General features: G+C 31.3%; 4 protein-coding genes across 12 annotated transcripts; 3 read left to right on the forward strand and 1 right to left on the reverse strand.

Moving 5' to 3' along the window:
• The first annotated feature begins 158 nt into the window (after positions 1-158).
• LOC143351955 (cytochrome c oxidase assembly factor 6 homolog) lies at positions 159-2,047 on the forward strand. 5 transcript variants are annotated; one of them, XM_076784074.1, is made up of 6 exons: positions 159-432; positions 536-757; positions 894-913; positions 1,105-1,246; positions 1,415-1,476; positions 1,910-2,047. In XM_076784074.1, the coding sequence occupies exons 2-6, from the start codon at positions 755-757 to the stop codon at positions 2,016-2,018; spliced, it is 336 nt and encodes a 111-aa protein (XP_076640189.1). In that variant the 5' UTR covers positions 159-432; positions 536-754; the 3' UTR covers positions 2,019-2,047. The 5 variants fall into 5 exon arrangements, with proteins under 5 accessions (XP_076640189.1, XP_076640191.1, XP_076640190.1 ...); XM_076784076.1 differs by lacking the exon at positions 536-757; XM_076784078.1 differs by lacking the exon at positions 1,910-2,047 and having other exon boundaries at positions 183-432; positions 1,415-1,622.
• LOC143351951 (uncharacterized) lies at positions 2,023-7,480 on the forward strand. Its single transcript, XM_076784067.1, has 8 exons — positions 2,023-2,163; positions 2,262-3,151; positions 3,228-3,993; positions 4,069-4,486; positions 4,575-4,717; positions 4,791-4,942; positions 5,011-5,397; positions 5,485-7,480. Exons 1-8 carry the CDS (start codon positions 2,086-2,088, stop codon positions 7,331-7,333), a joined length of 4,683 nt encoding a protein of 1,560 aa, XP_076640182.1. The 5' UTR covers positions 2,023-2,085; the 3' UTR covers positions 7,334-7,480.
• Corest (REST corepressor) lies at positions 7,453-16,372 on the reverse strand. 2 transcript variants are annotated; one of them, XM_076784071.1, is made up of 10 exons: positions 16,130-16,372; positions 15,510-15,578; positions 15,296-15,370; positions 14,988-15,202; positions 14,163-14,345; positions 13,336-13,446; positions 12,686-12,774; positions 12,179-12,353; positions 11,718-12,032; positions 7,453-11,646 (listed from the first exon to the last, which is right to left on the reverse strand). In XM_076784071.1, exons 1-10 carry the CDS (start codon positions 16,230-16,232, stop codon positions 11,563-11,565), a joined length of 1,419 nt encoding a protein of 472 aa, XP_076640186.1. In that variant the 5' UTR covers positions 16,233-16,372; the 3' UTR covers positions 7,453-11,562. The 2 variants fall into 2 exon arrangements, with proteins under 2 accessions (XP_076640186.1, XP_076640187.1); XM_076784072.1 differs by lacking the exon at positions 13,336-13,446.
• Positions 16,373-17,429: 1,057 nt separating this feature from the next.
• Positions 17,430-22,954, forward strand: LOC143351759 (uncharacterized). Of its 4 annotated transcripts, none has more exons than XM_076783629.1 (14): positions 17,430-17,735; positions 17,821-18,148; positions 18,579-18,781; positions 18,923-19,107; positions 19,177-19,250; positions 19,677-19,857; positions 20,069-20,160; positions 20,237-20,327; positions 20,400-20,574; positions 20,656-20,823; positions 21,288-21,589; positions 22,008-22,335; positions 22,427-22,528; positions 22,603-22,954. In XM_076783629.1, the coding sequence occupies exons 3-14, from the start codon at positions 18,667-18,669 to the stop codon at positions 22,905-22,907; spliced, it is 2,118 nt and encodes a 705-aa protein (XP_076639744.1). In that variant the 5' UTR covers positions 17,430-17,735; positions 17,821-18,148; positions 18,579-18,666; the 3' UTR covers positions 22,908-22,954. The 4 variants fall into 4 exon arrangements, with proteins under 4 accessions (XP_076639744.1, XP_076639745.1, XP_076639743.1 ...); XM_076783630.1 differs by having other exon boundaries at positions 17,821-18,144; XM_076783628.1 differs by lacking the exon at positions 17,821-18,148.
• Positions 22,955-23,223: the final 269 nt, after the last annotated feature.

Below are 23,223 nucleotides of genomic sequence, written 5' to 3' on the forward strand. Positions count from 1 at the left end.
GTTTAGCAACAAAAAGTCACAGCGTATGAAGAAGAAACGATATATTTCTAAAAATTGCATCGCGATTAATTTTTATGTTGGTAATGCTAAATCCTATTTAATTTAATTTCATCAGTCGATAAGTATAAAATATAATAATTTATATGTTTGTATATTTGTGTGATATTTCAATTAAAATTTGCTTTTCTAATTTAATGTTTCAACATCGATATAAAAAAAAACTAATATCTTTTCACGCATGCTCATAAAGATAACATTTTATCTCCAAGAAAACGTCATGAATTGTTCCTCGATATTTTTTGTATTTTACAATGGGTTGAAAAATAATTATTAAATATTTATACAGTTTTGTAAGATTTAATGTAAATATTGTAAAAATTAATATTGTGCACTGTAATATTTTATACCTTTTTCAACGAAAGGAATAAACAGGTTAGTTATAGTTTTCTCCATGCAATTTGCAATGATAAAATTATTATTTATATAATGTAGGAGTACGTATATATTAAATTTAAATTTACCTCAAATTTTACAGCTTTTTCTACATACGTACATATATGTATGCTGTTCAAAATTATAACATTTCTTTAAAAAAAAATATTTATCCACACAATTAACCTACCACATGAATAATACATAATGTATGAATAAAAAATACAAAAAATATAATTCTATGTTACGTTTTTAAAAATTCTCGTGTATTTGTGTATCAACAGATTTAATTTTTCCTCGTTTAATCGTCTTGAATGTGTAAATGGTATATAATGTTACATGATTATGTAATCATCTTCGTTTTATTTTAAGAATATTACTTTTGATTCTATAAAAATAAGTGCTTGAAATACATTTCAAATTCATCTGTTAAAATTTATATATTCACTGTACACTTTCAGTCACGAAATAGCTGTTGTAGGTAAGTGTTTACTATATTTTCCTCTTTTGCATATTTTTCTTCTTTCTTTACTAAAAAAATGTATTTACGTACAAAAGTTTAAGAAATACAATAAAAATACATGTTAGTGACAAGCACTATTCAGTTAAATGTCAAAACTTATACATTAAATAAATTGGTAGTAAGTTAATACTAAAATTAAATTATTTTAGAATGTCTTTCCCAAATAAAGATGAACGAACAAAGTGTTGGAATTACAGGGATGAATATTGGAAGTGTTTGGATGATGGTAAATTAGATTCAGAATGTAAGAAATACAGAGAACAATATGAAAAATTTTGCCCTGCATTATGGGTAAGTTTTATGCAATAGATAATATTTTTATAAACCTAGAAATATTAGTACTTGTACTTTTGTTCCAATAGTGCTTAACAAGCAACAATAAGAAATAATCTATAATATTGCTGTACAAAATGTTTTTCTGTTTGTAATTGAATCATCATTTCTGTAACTTTTTACTAGGTAAAACACTTTGATCGTAAGCGAGAGTACTTGAAATTCAAAGAGCAAATAGAACAAGGGGGGTATGTTCCTGGACAACCAAATCCAGCATAACTCTAATTTAGTGATTACAATTTATAAGTTACCACATTTGAACTAATAGTTATTGAACTGTTTTCAAATTAAGTTTTCTTATTTTTGTTATAATAAAACAAATGCTTCAAAGTAACATGATATTGTTTTCTTATATTGTATGAAAAATCCTTAATCCATTCTATTAGGCAGAATTCATTTTTTTGTTTTTCAAGTATTTGGCATATAGAAAATTTTAAACAGAAGGCTAGTTTGATGGCTGCTAAATAATATGCTTATGTATATTTAAACCAATAATTTGTTATCTTTTGAACTTCTTAAATTCATTTATGGCTTTGCAAGAATTAATTATGTTATAATTGTTTTTAGAATTGCTGTAAAATGAAATTGTTAAAAAGCAATATTATTACTTGTTAATTACAGAACATGTAGCCTTGATGGGAATAAAACAGAAAAACCTGATGCACCTGCACAACTTGCTACAAAAGCGACTTTTGATTTTCAAACAACAAATACCAATTCATACGATTAGGGAACAAGACCATAAGCATTGAAATAAAGCAAAAAGAGTGTAACTTCTGTCTCTGAATTATAGTAAAATGTGTACAAATAGTATGGAATTGAATTATTTAATCAGAGAACTGCAAACATGTACAGAAGACACTGTTATTTTCAGAGTTAGTATATTTCAATACAGTGACATTTTAATTTTGGTTGTAATAATTAATGTCCGTTTTCTTTATAATTACAAACTTTTATTTTTTTACCTTTTCAGAAACTAATAAACTATGCTTCCTCGCATAAACAGCCATGGAATAATGAAAATTTGAAAGAATGGCAACCAGTTCTTGCATACATTCTACAAACTTTTATTCCAAACACAGAAATAGGAAGAGAAAGAACCTTGTTAGCTTCACACACATTTTTTGCTTTACTGTCGATGCAACCTACTTTGATTCTATTGAAAGATACATTAAATGATTTTTTAAAGTGTAATTCCAATGAACTATACTTTTTGGATGAAAAATATGATACTATCAAGCCTGAATTATTTAAATTAATTTGTGTTTATGGATATTTACAAGTAAATTGTAAAGAAATATACTCCGATGATGATGTTTGTGTTCTCATCTTGAATGTTGTATATGAACATTGCATAAAATATACTAAACATTCTTATTTCGCGTACAAAATATTGTACTTGTGGTTACGCAGAACCATGAATACAGATTTTTGGAATACATGTGACATAGTAATAGAGCAAAAATTAGAAGCAATTATTTTTTCGAATTGGTGTAATGCTATTAATGAAATAAGTAAACAAAACTCAACAACCGTGTTTAACATGTACCTGAAAATTATGGAGGAAAAATACAATGGATATCTGGAATTTGTATTTAAATATTGTGTCGATAAAATTTCTTGGCAGAATGAAATAAAATACGATATACTTGCAGAAATTTGTGAAGTTTGGGATAACGTTAAAATTATGACATCTTATGACTTTTTATTTTCCGTATCTACGAGTTTGACGAAACATTATTTGCGCTCGGCAGGCACAAAGGTTTATATTGCTATTATAAAGAAATTAAGCGAAGATGAATGGAAGGAATCATTTGGGTACATAATAAATTATCTTTTTCATCATTGGGGCACAATGGAAAAGTAAGTTTACTTGTAGATTGATATACGTGGTAATACAAGAAGTTAAAATTAAATATGGATTTTTAACTACTTTCAGTACCAATCACAATGATCTTCAGTTACTTTGTAAATATTGGCTTGAACCAATTGTTAAAAAGTACAGAAACATTTTACCATATTTATGGGATTTGACCAGAGATATAAATGGACTTTTTTTGTGTTCACATCTTCAAAGAATGGCTAGCGAAATGCGTATTGATCTTCCACAACAACCAAGAATTGAATGTTATATAAATCATAACGATGAGATTGTAAGATTAAATGGTTTTGCAATAAACTGTTACCAAGTAAACAAATTTTACAATGAAAACAGAGATCAGTTTTATACAATAAGAAGTTTCTTATGGCATAATGCAAATGCTACGACAGTGTATATGAGAGATGGCATTGTCAAATATTTTAAAATACTATATGCCAATGTTTTAAAGATGTGTGACGCTAAACCAGATTGCATAGCTGATGTATGTTACATTACACATTGGTTGCATGAATTTTTGTTGGATTGCTTTGAAATTGGCTCCTGTTATCAACGAAAAATACTTGGTTTAAGTTTATATAGAGCCATACTGTCTTTTAGCAATGGAAATGGATTAAATAAATCCCATAACATTGAAAATATGTCTTGTACTTTATTGCTGCAAAAGCATCTGAAGGCATCTGGAAACTGGAAGTTCACGAATAAACAAAGCTTATTCGCTTTGTTAAAGCTTGTGTTAGACTCTGCAACTGATGTCAAACAACTAAGTACTTTTATTATTGTTAATTATTTTGACAAGGATGTATTAACTAATTTGGAGAAGCAAGTAAGAAATATTCACTTGTAATTCACATTTAAATATTTTTTAATAAATGTAATTAGATACAAAACATTTATTTAGGTATTATACCGAGTGGCATTAAAACATTGTAATTCTTCTAAATTTTATGAAATCGAAAGCGGTGCTGCTTCGGTATCAATTTTAGCAAACTGGCTACCTATAAATATTTTGGAAGGCACTACTCTTGCAGTATGTGATCAATATGAATACAAGAATTGTAATAATCACTTGAGATATTCAGATTTTTTGCTTAATGAAGCTGCAAGTCAATTAACACAAATGAAAGAAGATATACTAAAGGCAATTGTTCAGAATAAACCGTTTTATGGCATGTTAACTGCTTTATTAAATATTGTGTTTAAAAATGGCCCAGAAAGTTGTTGTTTAACTTTAGAATTTGTTGAAAAAATATTACATCTATTGAAGGATGCTACAGATTTTTTTTTGTCTGTACTTTCATCAAAATCTGAGAACAGAGGTATATAATATTTGATTTCAGGAATTTAGAACACATAAAATGTGTAAAAAATGTTTCCTTTTGAATTAAGACATAATTCAATTTTCAGAATATTCATCTTCGTTTGCGGAAATGGGATTAGCAATTAATGAAGTGATTAAAAATAGCGAAGTTAACAGAATTAATTTCGACGAGTTAAATTTAACTCCTGCACATCAAGTTCTCATTTCTTGTATTTGGATGTCCTTAAAGGTAAAGTTCTGATTTTTGTTATGCAATTTTGACTGGCAAGAAACAAAATTAACAAAATCTATTTCTTATCCAGGTCACTTGTGAAATAGCTTGTGAAATAGGAATATTAATGTATTCAGATGAAATTGTCGAATGTTCTACCGATATTATTATTGCTATATTACTCAGGTGTAGACACAAAGGTGTAGTGGAGTCTGCTGGTACAGCAATAGGACATTTAACTAGGTATTATATAATTTGGATTAAAATTTCAATCAAATTAAGTTATAATTGAGGAAAATTACAAATTGCAGACGTTTATGCAAAGAAACTAAGTACTGTGACTTACCTAAAACGCACATATTGCGTATCCTAGAAAATTATGCGATGCATTCTTTAAATATTACCAGAAGAGGTGCAGGATTATCGATAATGTTTCATAAAATTGTTGTCAGTGATAATAGAAGAGATAGACCTCTTCTACATTTTGCAGTACAAAAATTGTTAGACTTGTTGGACAATTTCTCAAATGCTTCTCTAAATAGTGTAGAATTTCAACATGATTCTCCGTGGGCAAGACATTTACACTTTTTGTGTACTTTAGTAGCTGATAAAGAAATACATGCACAGTTAATTCCACATATGCAAAGGATTTCGTTGATTTGTTTTAAATACCTGGAATCTGAAATATGGACTATAAGGTAATACTGAAAATTTCTATAGAGATATAAATTGAAATTAACTAAAACTAAATATAGAACAATTATAAAGATAATAAACTCTTTTAGAAATGCAAGTCTACAATTGTTCGGTGCAATTGTTCCAAGACTGGTTGGTCAAAGTTATGGAGAAATTTTAGACTTTGGAAATGGTTACCCTATTAACCACTTTGTCACACACTATCCTGTACTCGCAGATTACGTTATAAAAGAGTTGTACACTTTTTCATCTACGTTCACGAACTTTTCTACCGCGTTATATTTACATTCAAATATTGTGCACATTCTTATTCTTCTTTCGAAGTTTTCAAGCAGCGATTGCAGCTTGATCGGCTATTCTTCGCAGGAGTTTACATCAAAGGCAAAGCATTTACTTCGTACTTTGTTTATAAATCCCGTTTTATATGTCAGACTCCTAGCTGCGAAAGCCTATGCAGCATTGACAGACTTTTTGAGTATTAAGTCAGAGATTACACAATTGAAACGCGATGTTTCCTCGAGTCGTAATGTTAATTTGATACACGGCTATTTATTAACGATGAAATATTTGAAAGAAAAGCTATCAATTGAAGTTGACAATATAAATTTACAATCAAACTGTATACAATATACGAGTGATGAATCGGAACAATATGTAGAATTGTTACGGTTTCGAAAAATATTACGAATTTGGAGCAATATGACCGAAAAGTTAAATAATCCACAAATATGTTACATGTTAGAAGTATTATTTTTACAACTATCAGAGTCTATTTCTAATCAAATACATATTACGGATATATTTATTTTTGATCAGAACGAGGCTGTATTATCTTCTGAGAAGATAAAGCCAGGATTTTTCCAATTTATCGATTTATCTATGAAATTATATGCAGACCATGTTAAACGTACGAATAGCATTGACTGTGGTATTCTACATAAAATTTTAGACTCTTGTTGCATTAATCAAAGTACTTCTTTCTTAAATTACTTAGGGTACTGTATACCAGTTCTAAAATGTGTTCTTACTCGTTTATTATTAAACGAATATGATTGTAACGAATTACTTCTGAATGCAATGGTAAATTACGTTCTGAGAAATTTAAAATATTTGCCATTGTCACATATTAGCGAATTACATATTGAGAAATTTTTAGATAATTCATCTTTTCAAACAGAAGAAAGTGAAACATTCTCTAGTTTCTGGCGTTTGAAATATGTGCTAGTAGTAACGTTTTCTAAGAACGAGACAATTATAAGTAAAATATTATCTGATATTTTCGATTTATGTATTCACGAAGAAGAACATATGAGACAGATGGCAGTTGAATTTATACAGTTCTCAGTTCGTCGCTTTACAGAACTAACAAACAAAAATCAATTAACGATTTTGTATTGCTGTTTAATTTTGTTGAAGGATGAAATTTTAGAAATACGTCAAGTCACTGCGGAGAGTTTGAGAGCACATGTTTTACAAATAATTAACATTGAATGTAGTAATTCGAAACACACTGAATACATATATCAAAAACTACTATCCGAAATTATATTTGATCGATCGAAATCTGCCACGAACAAGAATACGAATTTATTCTTTGTAAAACTGTTCACGCACAGTATTAAAAAGTTGGACGTAAACGCAACTATTGAAAATCCCTTCTATCACAATGATAATCCTTTTTACAGGGAAGAGTCAAAGTTTTTAAATCTTTGTTTTTATTACATAGAACGAAATAAGTACAGTTCTAACAAGTGCTCTATAGAAAATGCCGCGGAACACAATGACGAGGATGTCATTGATGTCTTGAGTAAAAATGGAACGAAATATCAGCTCCAAGAAAAATGTCTCGATTATACTAATTTAGAAGTTTTCTTAAATACTAGATACATAGATTATTTATTAAGAAAACAAAGAATTGTAATACAAGAATACGACTAATAAAAATAATGTACAATTGTAACTGAATAAACTATAAGCAATCATGATCTATTTTATAATTAAAAACTAATAATTCTTTTTAAGGAATCCCGAAATAAATGCTTTGTAACTCGTCAAAGTACACAAGAGATATTTAATAGTACTGAATAAATACATCTGTACACCTTACGGACATAAGAATGTGTACACATTCACAAAGTTTATAACTTTATATTTACATTATACTACATTAATCGTATCAGAATATTAGAAAATTTTGAACGATCATAGAATATATATTACACATTGCGAAATTCTCGTTCTTTCCATCGTATCTACAGTTTGCACCGTTGCGCGATATTAAATATAATCTAGTAAATTTGTTGTCGTGACATCTTTCAAGAAATTACATTTCTTTAACCCTCGTCTAACTCCGGATCGGGGGGTCATTTTGACCCAACGTTGGTACACTGTATCAAGTTGAACAAGGGTCAATGGTCGAGCTAAGTCATACGAATTAAAACTATCGTGTGGCATCGACGTGTTCGATGATGGATGCATTGCTCCAATAATATCACGAAAGGAAAAGTATCGGCGACGTATAAAATTACAAAAATTCAATTTGAAAAGTATTCAGGTATTAAGCAGATTTGTCTATTTGAAGAAACTTTTATTCGCTAATTGCGCATCGTCCTCCGTTTAAATGCACTTTTAATTAAATAACAATTGAAGAAAGAAGATGACATTTGCGTGAAAGAAAGAAGTTTATGCAACAGAGTATTCAAAAGCAGCTTCTTTCTTCAATCTTATGCTATTGAAAACTTATACCTAATAATATAATTGAACACTACGCCGTGCTTTCGTGTATGAAACAATTACACATACTAGACCTATATGATTTCACGAAGAATGTAATGAAAATTGATCAGAGCATAACAGATTACATTGTATTGAACGATTCGAAAAGTTACTTCATATCAAGGCATAAAATCAAATGATTTTCTACGTGTATTTGTTTAATTGTAAGGGTATCATTCAAATAAAAATAATTTGTGTAAAAAATAAAAAAAAATAAAAAATCCGAATAATTTGCTATCCCCGTCTGATCGTAATATATTTGCATTTGAGTTTGCAAACTATTCGTTCGACCAGATAGTCCTAGCGACTATTTGATCCATCTTTGTGATATGTCGCTAACGATTACATTAAATTTCTTTGGTGATCATTTCTATTTACATCAAAGTATGTTTATATAGTAATTGCTAAGGAGTGCTTCCTAATCTGACAATCATTTTAAAGGAATAACATCTTTCTGACAAAGAAATCGTGCACAAACGCTTGCGAGTGTTTTCATTTATTAACATTAAGTAGTCGATACTACCTAGACAAACATTAAACTAACAATATTATTACTATTGCTATTAATAGTAAATGTAGATGTACATGTGAAACTACAATTAAAAATCACACATATTTGAATTTTCACATTCTATCATAAAGCAGTGAAAATTATTGGAAGTCAATGGTTCTTAAAAATATTTTCCAACAATAATTGTTTCATTTGCTAAATTAAACTCTATCGATTTCACATGTAATTTGTTAAAAATTGCTTTCATGTACAATTGTATTTAGGTTGGCTTTAATGATTAGTAAAGACGAATCCAAGTAATTATTATTTATCTATAATACAGTTAATATGAAGTCTGAATTTTTAGAACAATTGACGCGATTAAATGATTTCTTGAAAATAGATTCAGTAAGAACATTTTTATCATTCTAAAATTATAACTATATCAAGATGTAAGCAGATATATGCGTTTTATATTCGTTCGAACATGTAACATTGTAAGAACAACAAACTATTTTGGGAAATTTCTTTGAAAGTATTTTTTTTCTTGTACGTGTGAGGAGACTCGCCCCGTTAAAATTATTCAATATATTTTTCTATTATAAATGAGATACCCCTCTATATCGGAGTATAAAAACTTGTGCTCGTTATTATATAAGCACCGTTATTTAGCAATACGGTCAATTTTAATATATATGTGCTTTTGTTACATAATTTTGCATAATACAATAGAAATATTCAGGAACCATTATTTTTTTTATACAACTGGATCAAGTAGGTAGCAGTAAGCCACAAAAATATATTTATTTCCCTTAATCTGATATTTTTTTTTTTTTTTTTTTTTTTTGCAGCACGATTTTCAACCCCTCAAATTTGTTATTCTATAAAATTTGTAAAAGAAATTCACACTGTGATGTATCATGATAAAATATTACAATTCTTTTCTTAAAACTTGAATGAAACTGTACCTTTTCATTGAGCATTATTTCTCTAGCAAATAGCTTATTTAACGCAATCGTTGCAATTCCATATTTTAAATAAAATAATTTAGCAACGAATGTGTTAAACCTTTTTCTTTCAATCTTCTGTTTCATGTAATCATAATCAATAATTTCAACCATTTAAAAATCGACAGATGCATAGAAACTTTTTTTTCCTCCTTGTCATTTTGTTTCTGTATAGAGTGGAAGATTGTCTGACTCACGGCAAATTTTAACGTTATTACAGTTTAAAGGTACACATGGCAGTTTAGTATAAAGAGATGCGAGGAGAGAAAAAAGAAAAATATCTCTTTAACTTACAACCTTGTGTTCCTTAAACCTTTTTTGTACGCCCAGAAATGCATAGGCACGAATACAAGAATTTTCATCCGGCACCAAAATCTTATGTAACTACACGAAGAGTATTAAAATTATTTTGAAAATATTCTACATAAATTAAATGTAAATAGTAGTTGATTCATTTATACTTGTTTTTCTTATCTGTATATTTCAAATTCCGTAACGTAAACAATTTAAATTTCTTAGAAACTCTCTTTAAAAACAATTAAATATAGAAGGAATAAATTGACACAAAGTGCATGCAAAACTTGAAATCGATACAAACGTAGCAATATTACAGCGGCAAAACTTTACAATGGCTAGTGAATATTTGAGCACGGGTAAAAAATCGTTCGAGTAATGAAATAGTCACAAGATACCTTGATTATCCGCATATGAAACTGTCATTTTAATTCTCTGGTGTATAAATTGTTTTGTTTATAGTTGTTACCAAGCAATATATGAATTTCTTAATGTTGGAAACGATGAATTTTTTTTAAACATTTTTACAATCTTATTAATTCTTCATCCATTATTAATGAATCTTCCCACATTCGAAATAAGTAATTTGTTTTTGTTTAAATTACTTTCATTAGTCAAAATGGAACATTTTACGTTCCACATATATACCTAGAAATATTATGTGCTACAGAGTACTCACCAAAGAAATAACTAATATGCATCCATAATTACATACAATGTATATTATTGAAAATGCTTATACTTGTATTTGAATGCATTAACTTAACGAAATTTACGTTTTCTAAGAATGATACGCTAAATGTCTTTAATGGAACCACTTCTATCAGATTGCTTAATAAAAGTCCCATCATTTTAGATACATACAAAAGATATCATACACTAAACATAACGCTAGCTGAATACATTCACACGCTTTCTTCCGTATTAATTCATCCATATGTTCATTACATGGATCGCCGTACTACGCACAAGTTGAATAAAAATTAAGGAGAAACGTGTACAAGATCTAGTCTAACAAGTGGTGGAACCGGGGAACGAGAGACCGAGAGTGCAGCGTGGCGTCATGGACGCAGGCTGATATTTTTTCAGGTGACGTCACGCGGGCTCTAGCGTTTTGTCTCGAGCATCGTCAATGCGTCCGTCAAATTCTATCGTTCCGAGTTCATTAACCTTTCTATCGATCAGTATAAGATTCACTAATTTCAATTCCAAGCTATTCACAGAGTGTTAAATTGAAATTTCTGGTGCCAAGCTGCACACAAGAGTACCTCTCTCCACCATATCTACGAGGACAAATCAGCTAAGGAAACGCACCGTACCGTGTACAACGTAGTTTTAAGCTTTGTTTAATGTTAATTTAGTTTCCAATCATTCGTTCTGTTTCATTTCCGTTGTTCGTATTCAACCCTTGTTCAAATAAACATTATTCCTGATGTAAAATCGCACTACCATAATAGCAAAGCGATACAACAACGGAACAAAAGAAATATAAATTGTAAAATGAATCATGGACAAATACCTTTGTTTTTCTGATATTATCGATTATCAAAGTGTCTGTGATTATTCTTGTCACGTTTGGTACTCAACAATATACTCATTTGTTATTTAGCTGTCTGTCCAAGGCCCACGGATGATTTCGTTTTTTGAGATGATTCTGCAGTTTCGTTTGGCTGATCAACGTCCATCTGAAACACAAACATACGAGGAACTTAACAATTTATCTTACTTAATATTGTAAATTAAATGTTTTACTTACCTTTTCTTCTTTTTCGTCGTCAATCAATATTGGACCATTTTCAGCTTCATATTCTTTTAAAACCGCGTCTAAATTATACCTCCGACGATAATTAACAAAAAATGATCGCAAATGAGCTTCTGTTTTGGTTCCAATTACATCAGCGATTGCAGAGAAGTCTTTTCCGTACTTTCTGACGCCCTGAACAGCTAATAATAATTCATCGTTTGTCCAACGAGCGTTTATACGGCTCGATACTTCCGGTGGTCGCAAATCGTCAATACCATCAGTCGTTTTACGTTTTAATGCACTTACTTGTTGTTTGTTCGACTGTATCTGTGCGTTGAAAAAGAAATCGTTTACATAGTAAATGCAGATTTTTTACTATTAAGCATTAAGATACGTAAGTAATTAAAATATTTTCGAAAAAATGTATCCACACGTTTGTTGTTGTAAACGCATTAATCTTGTTTAAAACGTACTTGGCGTTTTAGGCTAACAATTTCAGTGTCGATTGCTTGTAAACTGTTGTTTGCTTGATTCTGTTGGCCAGCCAATGCTGCTAAATCATCGTGATTAACGACCAGGCCGCGAGGTGGTTTTCTTTTATTTGTACGACCTGGCATGGAACTTAACGGCCTTGCTACACCGGTTCGCCTAAATCATTTGAATAAGTTTGCAATGTATTTGACTGTTTTACTGAAGGATGGGTCTGATCTACAATATATTTTGATTTTATAAGAAAGGACAGGTATGTATGAAATGCAAGGTACTGCGAGAACGTTAGCTGGTGCACTGATAAGAATGCTCATATATCTATGAAAATAACGTACGAGTGATACGAGTGCTATATAGTGTTATATTTAAGGATCATGTTTTGTGCTCTTGGTATATATTATAATAAAATGCTTGTATGAGCATTCTTATTTCGAGGAAAGGTCCAATTATTGTTTAATTACTGATATTTAATTTTACTTGCACTCACTGACCTCCAGTGCAGATAGCAGCTGTGACACGCGTGTCCTTTCGGCGTCGCACGAACACTATGACAAGCAACGCCACAGTTGCTACACGAGCCCTACAACACATAATACCCTTTTTAAAATAAAGTCCGATAACCCCCCCCCCCCCCCCCGACCCTCTCCCTCCATTTGAATTCTTCAACATGTAACTAAACTATAAATCTCTAGGAGTGATTTTTTTTACAAAACAAAAATATTGAAGTATGTACAAAAGCATATTACTCGAAACTCTATCTGTATGCATTGATTCGGCCTGCCATACAAAATCAGAAGCACTGAATTTCTGTATTTGTACAGAGTTCCGTTAAATATTTTCAGGCAATGGAGACTCAATCTCTCTTAAAATTAATGATACCGCGATACGTGGTATATCTTTCTAGCATTGAATTCTGCTCTTCAATATTTTTTCCTCAGTAAGGTTTCAGCCTATCGAATCTGCTAACACATAGATTGCCTCTGTACATGATTTTGTACTTTTTTTTTCGTTTCGTCACTATCTTTTTGTTAAGACAAAAGAATTTATACGACAGAGAGAGAGAGAGAGAGAAATAAATATGAGACACAAAATAGCAAAATATAATAAGCATATGCAACTGGGTAAGGTTTAGGCTGAGTACCTGAACCTGAGGGGCGTTTTCCGAGTCGGACGGGGCTTTGGCGTCAGTGCCTTGGCTTCCTGGCACAGCTTGGTTCTTTCCACGACGTATTCCGCGGTGGATCGTCCATTTCTGGAACGTCCCACATTTACGTTCACACACGATACAACGATAACGCAAATAACTTTAGTTTCGCATGATTAATACGAAGTAGACTTGGTTTTCAAACAGTTCAGAAACTATTTGCACGCATCGTATTACGAAATACGTGTACGCACCAAGTGTTAAGAAACGAAAATAATATATGTCAGCTTTATATATCGTTCGAGTTAGAATTTTCTTACGTAGACGAATTCATTTTATATTTAATTTTTTATTTTCGGTTCTAATGATGTTCACCAATTGTAGATCAGTGGCCTTGTTATATTTGTTTCATTCACCGCATGGAATACGTTACCGTGTGGATACATTTTTTTTAAACGCATATAACTATTTGCACATTAAACATGTGTGTCTTTAAAGCCAGTGCCATGGCATTAAGATGCAGCGAAAGGAGAACACTACCACACGCAACAGCATTAATGTTAATTCACTTAAAATAAAGTAATTCCATGGAGAAATAGCAAAACAAAATGAAAACATAAAGCTCTAAGGTTTATAAAAAATTAAACAAGCGACTAAAACGAATTCGTTATTCTTTTCTAGCGAATAACAATCTTTATAGATGCTTTGTAATAATATATACGAATTTAATTATTGTTTTACTAAGAGAGAGAGAGAGAGAGAAACTGATGTTTCGCAAAAATCTAGTGCATGCGTTTGTTAGATATTTTGTAAAAATATCTTACTTTTTCTTCTGATTCGCTGTCTGTATTGGAACCTAATTCACTTCCGTTTTCGCTACCATTTTCACCTTCTTTTCCGCCGCTCGTTAATTTTCTTGCTTGCCTATCCATTAATGATGTTCTAGTTCGTGTTTTCTTCCAGCTGTAATAGTATTTGACCAGACTGGCTATAGATTTATCAGGTAACTGAAAACATACAATTCAAAAGAATATTATTTCTTCAAATAAAAATAATATAAAATTATGACAAAATATAACTTTAATAGTATATTTAAATTTAGACTGTGGACCAGTGACTTTTAAACATTGTGCCACGAAGACTGTACAGCAAATTGTATCATCTTTAAAACCATTACTATAATTCAATAGAGGAAAAAATTTAGTCCAGAACAAGTATCAGTTTAACCTTTTATTGCATGAATTTTATTTTATCTTTCAAAAGAGAAATTATTTCTTGATTATTTATACATCCATGGAATAATTAATATTGAAACTATACAATAAGGAGCTGAACCTGAAAGGCTATTAGATGTCTCCATAAGGTAACATCATGAATTTTATTGGGTCCCCATTTAGCACATTATGCAGTAAAGAGTTTAAAAACACAAATATATTTTAAACATTTAAAACGTTTATATTTAAATTTTTTCTTTTTCTAAATTTTTTTGCAAGCAACCGATAATCGAATTCTTGATATTATAATTTCTCAGGATTAAGAACTATGTCCGGATTTCTCTCTCTAAATTATACTGTGAGCCTAAAAACCCTCTTTTAAAGTATGTTATAAACTTAAGATTAAGAACCACTGTTCCGGGCAATGGATCCTACCATTTGTCGAATACGATGGAAACTTTTTCCATGAAATTGAAAAGCTTGTTCAAAAAGAACTTTATCCTCGACTGTCCATTCATCTGGGAATGGTGTGAAATTAGCTAAGTCCAATACAGCACGTTCTAAGTTATGTTTATGCCAAAATAACATTCCCAATGCTTGTTCTCCATTATAACCATATTTTTCCTTTGCCAATATAATATATTCATCCACTGTAACAAAAAAATTATTTTCTTCAGCAACTAACATATTGTTATATTTAATTTGCAAATCAAACGAGTAACAATGAATAATTCGATACTTACATTTTTGGTCAGGTATGTCAGTAGTAGGAGACCAGACAAGGAGCGCTCTATCAGGACATTGATCTAATCGCCGTTCTAAAATATAGAGTTTACAATTATAGAAGTTAAAATACAATTGAAAACCATTTTTTACCCTTTAAAAGGAAAGTTACAGTACGGATGTAATAAAATATTCAATAATTATTAAATAGTTAATAACATTACAGCAACATACCATTAACTGGAACAAACTCTGGAACAATAACTTGATAGTCTCTCCCAACGCGTATTTTCTCTGCTGGAACTTTAAAAGGTAATGATTTTTAATTTGCATGAAAAATCATAGTTATTGCATGGCTAATAAATAAAATCTTTACTCATATTACAAAAATTTAAAATTAGTCCGACTAAAGAAGAAGCAAATCACCTTTGTTTATATCTAATTAATATATGTAATGCAATATTTATGAATAATTTACAGATTATTAATTTACATTAATGCATCAAATATTCAATTACACTTTGTAGATTTCGATTAAAAACTAAAATATGATTTGGTAAGTTATACAAAAATAAAAGTTGAACAATCTCATAAACAAATTATTCAAATTCATTTCATAATAATATTCGCAGGAATTGGTTGGAAATGCGAACAACTTAAAAAGAGGAAAAGTGGGGCGCGCTGTTTGAAGATCCTTACGGATTTTCGCGTACGATCAATAGAAAAATATATAGGCTTCTAAATAAAAATTTAGTTTTTGAGATTCCTTATACTTACGATACATCAATTAAACCATCAATCGAAAGAATTGAATTAATTATAACGATAATTTAATTGCAATATGAAATTGGTACCTCCGTCTTCTTCGCTCGAGGATTCGGATTGTCCATTGGGGCTGGGGCCCCTTGATCTGCGCCCATTTCTAACATTTTCCGAGTTCCTTTCCGCCAAAACCATGTTACAGCTTTTATTTAGTGAATGTTTTATCGAATTATTACGCTAGCAAAGCCTCTTTAGCACGGAATACCCACGAAACCTGCGATGCAAGCGGTAGCTTGCGATTACACGGTACTCCGTAGAATCTAACTCGCGCTTCGTGCGACCGTAGCGAAAGTAAAATGGCCGCTTATTGAAAGTGATCCGATTGGACAACGATTTACTAAGTAAAGATGGCGGCGTAGATTTTCAATGTATTTCGAAATTAATTGCATCTGGGGGAACCAGTTTTTCGTTAATCCCTTTTCACCCTCATGGCTGCGTTTTTCCATTCCAATACAATTAAATTATTTAAATAAAGATGTACTAAACATTCTATATTAAAAATAACGAAATTCTAAATTATTCATGATATCATTGCGTTAATAATAAATAATTGTAAAACATGTAATAATATTTTAAATCAACTACAAAGTTGTTTTTGATTATTGTAATTCGAATGATACTATTATTTCTGAAACGCCATCCGCTCTATAAAATTTACGAGTATTTTAATTATTTCATCATATTGGAACAAAATATGTATATACACGTGGTGCGAGCGTGTGTGTCGTGTGCGTGTGCGTCCGTGTGTGTGTACATATATATACATATATATATATATATATATATATATATATATATATATATATATGTATATTTGTTTCAACGATATATTTTTATAATTGCATTTATAATGCTCAAACTAAAATCCTAAACAAGTGACGACGATGTTAATAAACAAACGACTTGAAGTTATGTAATTGGAAAAAGCACGAATTTGAAAACAATTTTAAACTAAACTTTCAAATACACACTTGGTACTTGATGCTACTGTACTCATTTTTGTATCAGATTATACCTTTATTTTATGACATACGTAGAAGAATAAAAAGATTAATAAATAATATATACATACAATAGGAAGAATTATGATTATAATTTGGCTCAAGTTGTATCATGATCAGTAAAATGTAGCATAGAAGTAGATTGAAATAACGAGACATCGATATATCTTATACATTGATGATGTCACGAGGTATGGTCGCACGAAATATATTTGAGAGTCTCTCGCAAGCAACATCAATTTGTATAAAAATATTGTACAATTTTAAATATAAAGACATAATAAGCAGAAATATAATTTATGATAAAGCTAAATTTACAAATAAGCTTGATTAATAAAGATTATGAACAATATTAAACTTAAAATAAGTCATAACCTCAATTCTACGGTTTATGCGAAATGCTCTATCGTCGAGAGGCGCCACTATCAAGCAATCGCAGTCTCTGATAGACTTTGCCGTGTAAGGAACTTTCGTCGCCTAGCTAATGTAAATATTACATTTATTGAGAATTTAGAGTTTATTTTAGCGTATATAAGCCCGAAATTATCGTTCACGTTCCCCGTGCAATTCATTGCTCGGCGTCATTCCGTAATATTTCTCATCTAGCCGAGATCGGCAATAACCAAAAAATCTCTCCGTAGGTATTCTTTTTTTCTTTAATAATCGCTGATCTTTTTTCTAACATTTCGTTTAAGTCAGATTTTATGTTTCGCCTTATTCAGCCTTGTGACATTCCCGAGGAAAATCCAGATTCTATGGAGATCGTTTCCGGATTTCATGACATTTACTGTGTAGAGTAGTACAGTGATTAATTTTTGTTCACCAGCCAATTGTTACACCTATTAACAAGTTAAAATGAATATCCGGTGTCCTTTTCATCTCTGTCTCCTGTACAACTTTACTTAAGGGAACAGCATATGATTTTCTTTCCTCTAAAACATGCTGAATCAAGGGAGAACCAAGAACTCAGTTTTTTTTCAATTTCCTTAGGGAATGTTGCTGCCTAAATTGTCTTATTTATAAGTTAGACTGTGCAAGAAACACACGTGCGTATGTATTTCATAAATTTAATTTTGGCTTAATGTATACTCACTGGCAATGTATACATATGTAATCCTAAATATCTTTACACACTCCTATAATTATATTGTTTTTATTTCGTGTGTTTCCTTATCCCTGACTCAAATATTTGTTAATTGGTATTTATAATTTGCTCTGATATAAATGTTTGGAATGAAAGAATTAATACATGTATATGTTCTTTTTTAGTTGTTACTTTTGATGTGCATACATATTTATATGTGATATTGATATAGTCGTATAATTTGTTTATGCCGTTGTATGTACGTCATATGTGTAGCATTTGAAAGATAGTTATAATTTTATAGATAAATGTTATAATAAATTTAAAAGATTTTATTTGTCAATAATGTAATAAAACTGTTTAATTTTTATTGATCTTTCAATGATTTTATTCCAGATGATTGTCTGAACGAATATATTCAGATTTATCTGCACCCCAAGCTCCTGATAACTACTTCAAGAGATTTTTAGTGTAAAACAGAAACATGAGGGTTGTTGCACTAGTCAGTGGTGGTAAAGACTCTTGCTTTAACATGATGCAATGTGTAGCTGCAGGCCATGATATTGTGGCTTTAGCTAATTTATATCCTGTTGGAAAGGGTAAATTAATGAATATATTTATAATTATATACAAAATTAATGCTAAAAAGAGAGATATGCTAATCTATTTCAATATCTTATCATTGATAAACGATAAGATATGATAAGAAATGAATGACATAAAAACTAAATGTTTTCCAGATGAGCTAGATTCGTTTATGTTCCAAACTGTTGGATATCAGGGTGTTGAATACATTGCAGAAGCTATAGGCTTGCCAATGTATCGTGAACCAACATTTGGTAGATCAAAAATGCAAGAGAAATGTTATTATCCAACAGAGAATGATGAAGTTGAAGATCTCTTTAGGTTGTTAACTAAAGTGAAGGTAAACATATTTTAATATAATTGTTGCAGGTTGAACATACAAAAGATTAATCTTTCCTTATTATTTCAGGAAAAAGAAAATATAGAAGCTGTTTCATCAGGGGCTATTCTGAGTGATTATCAACGAATTCGTGTGGAAAATGTGTAATTATTTACTACAAATTTCTTTCTAGTTTTTTTTAATTCAAATTAATAGACATGTATATTAGAGTGTTAAACAACATGTTTAACACTCGGACGGCGGTACGGGATCCGTTCGGGTCCGTGATATTCGTCACTTTGATAATCTTCTGATTCTGGGTTAGTTAGGTTTCTATCAGCTCGTAAAAAACTTGTTTATTATTTAGAATACGTCTTGACATTTAGAGGCCTTAGAAAATACTGTCGAGAAATACAATCTCTGAGCCGTGTTCGTTTCGTTATTGTTCTAACGTAAACACAAGGTACGTTGTGTCGAGTATCGTTCTAAGCGAGCGCTTATATCTAGAGTGGGGTCCAAACGGACCCGGACGCCGCCGTCTGAGTGTTAAAAATCAACAAAGATATCTAATAGTAAAAGTTCATTTTCAGATGTAGTCGTTTAGGTCTTGTTTCTTTATCATATTTATGGAGACGAGAACAGGATGACTTGTTAAAAGAAATGATAGAAAGTTCTGTAAATGCAGTTTTAATTAAGGTGGCAGCTTTAGGCCTTGAACCAAGGCATTTGGGTAAATCGATCTCTGAAATGCAATCCCATCTTGCCAAGATAGTAAGTAAAACGTCTTGGTGATTAATTTGACACAAAACATTAACTATTTGAGTACTTCCTTCAATTTAATCCAACATTGGCAAGGTTCCCAAGTATCAATGGACTTTTACGAAATACCTGCAGAACAAATTTTAAATACATTAAATACATTGTTCGATAATGCGTAGGAATATTTATAACTTGTATCAATTGTTTAATAATTTTTTTCCAGAAAGAGAAGTATGGTGTAAATGTATGCGGAGAAGGAGGAGAATATGAAACGTTCACATTAGATTGTCCATTATTTAGTAAAAGTATTGTAATGTAAGTCGAAAGATTTACTATAAATATGTATGCAAAATCAGTTACATTTTTTCCTATGAATACTTTTCTATTTTAGAGATGAATATGAAAGTGTAGTACATTCGAACGACAACATAGCACCCGTCGGATATTTGAACTTTAAAAAAATACATGTACAAGATAAAAATGTTAGTAAAAATATCTTGTTCTATTAAAAATTTAGAATAAATTCGTACATAATCAAAGGGCAATTTTTTCAGGATGGCATGGAAAGATTAACGTTACAAGAGAGATTAAAGAATGTTCCTATTAAAATCCCAGCTGATTATATCGCAGAAATCATTGGTCCAGAATTGCAGGATGGTTGTAATCTATCGGAAGACGAGAACGATGAACACGATTGTATAGACAGTAATCTGAAAACGTCGAATTCTGGTATTCATTTTAAACAATACGATAGTATTTAGTTCGGTTTCCCTTTTAAAAAAATTAATGGAACGCGTAAAAATAATATAGGCCAGTTCAACCCACCGAGTCCTATGGAAATTTTATACGAGGAAGAAGATTATCCTGATATACCGGTAGTAAATAAGAATCAAACCGGCTGGTTCTGGTTTGGCGGTGTCGCTGGAAAACATCCGGATGCGAAATCCGCGATGCGAGAAGCATTGGAGATATTAAGCAGTAGGTAAACTTTGAGTCTTTTAAGCTACCTCTGAGTTAAGGGATTACGTCACCTTGGTGGCATAAAAACAGAAGGTATTTTTACGAATCTTTTTTTAACAATACTACACGCCTGTTTATTTTTTTACGAATAAAACATAATATGCTTTTAAAAAATATTTTTATATTTATATCAGACACGAGAAAGTAAAATGATATCCCATTCACGGCGCGTACGTATCGCGTGCGCGGTATTCTAGTGTCCTTGATTCCAGTTCTATCAATGCTTGAAATTTAAAGTTTTTAATAGACTGCATTATTATTTGTATACAAGTTATCGCCACGAACTATGAGTTCGAACAAAAGTTTCGATTCTTGTTGGATCGTGAGGGTGGCGTAACCCATTAAACTGTTTTTTCTTCACGTAATAGCGATACACTCTGTACTTGACGTAGATTGATAGGACATTGGTATCGACTGTCTAGGTCTAGTCAAGAAGGAGAATCTTCAAATATCGGACATCGTTGCCGTAACATTGTATATAAAAGACATGTCAAATTACGTATCTATAAACGAAGCTTACACCTCATGTCTGAGCAAAATAAATCCACCGGTTCGTGTATGCGTGGAATGTCCGTTAAATGTGCACGTTGTGCTTGACGCTATAGCCTATAAAGAAACTCAAGACTGTGGTGATAAGAAAGTTCATAAACGACACACAATGCATGTTCAGAGCATAAGTCACTGGGCACCAGCGAACATTGGTCCTTACTCTCAAGCTGTTCGTGTGAGTGTACTACCGTTAAAAAAGAAATTTGCGTGCACGTCTCTGTGTGTATATGTGTAGACAAAATGTGTGTATGTGCGCATTTGTACGCGCACGCACACACATCTGGTTTACAAAAGAGACACAACAGTGAGGTAAACAAAATAAAAGTTTTCTAGAATGACAATAAAAGATTAACACGTTCACTGTCCAGCTTCTTTAAAAGAAATGTCCATTAGCTCGGCGTTATGACTTGGGATTCGGGTCACGGACTGTGAACGTGTTAAATGCTTGATAAGTAACAGATGAACGTACAAGCCATATTTACTAATAATCCGTGCACATTTCAAACTTGTGCTTAAATATAGACGTACTGGTAGAATAATTACATTGCTGTTAAATTAGGAGTTACTGTAATGGTATAATAATTGTTTGTTAGGTGGGTGATATTATTTCAGTCGCTGGACAAATACCTTTAGTGCCTGGTAGTATGACTATTCTGGACTTGAACATTAAAAAACAATGTCGTTTGACATTGAGGCATATAGATCGTATCGTTAAAGCTATGGACTCAAATACGCAACTCAGGGACATTGTACAAGGTATCTGTTTTTTGACTCACTCTAGTTACATACCAGACGCACGAAAGGAATGGGAAAAACGAACAAATAACGCTATTGTGGACTACATTGTTGTACCGAACCTCCCACGTGGTGCTCAGGTCGAGTGGTGCGTTTGGGCTCATAGGGATAATAATAGGTTTGAATGTAAGTGTAGACAAAAAAAAAAGGAAGGAGGTATGAGAAATTCATTCGACAATTCTATTTAAAAAAAATATTTTTTTTCTTTTTTTTACAGATGAAGAGACTGGAAAATGCGTAGGTAATTTCAAAGTAGCAATAAGGCGTAGGTGGAACTACGAGAACAATGTTTCAGCGATTGTATGTTACATGTCTATTGGTACATATTTTTGTATAAATATGCATCTACTTGTTCTCTTTGTAGTCAAATAAGGAAGAATGTGTTTTGAATAGGTTCGTCTAATTCGACTGGTAATTTAGCCACGGAAACAAATTTGCCTTCTACAGAACTGACTGTAAGTGAACTGACAGAGGCATTCGAGTACGTACTGTGCAAACTCACAAAAGGATCGCAAACCGAGAATCCGACCTGTAACCTACGGATCTTCTACAAGGTCGGTAGTTCGCCGGGACCGAATTTCGTCCAGGACATGCTTTCGAAATTTTCTATGCGAAATTTAGTTACCACTATCGTACCGGCGACGCACTTACATAATTTCAGTACCTTTTTATCCATATGTGGCATTAGACACGAGTAAAGCCTAACATCGATGTTTACGTTGTCAATTATTTATAAAAACAAAAATTTACTGCGTCACTAAAGGATTATAAAGGGATTTTATTTGCCGTTTAAATTATTTCAATCAATGGGTACGAGCCAATGACAAATCGATTTTAATACATATACAAAAATCATTTAACGGCTATATTGAAAGTTGACCACGGTTGTAAAACTTTATATATGTATATTCTAAATGATAATTATTTAGTAGTATCGGTGCTCGAATGTAAACGTTATTTTCACCTTTTCTACTGGTCGCGCTTATTGGGTTTGCTCAGAAATTCACTTGACAC

The sequence above is a fragment of the Colletes latitarsis genome, chromosome 2 (assembly GCF_051014445.1).
Source record: "Colletes latitarsis isolate SP2378_abdomen chromosome 2, iyColLati1, whole genome shotgun sequence".
Classification (NCBI taxonomy): Eukaryota; Metazoa; Arthropoda; class Insecta; order Hymenoptera; family Colletidae; genus Colletes; species Colletes latitarsis.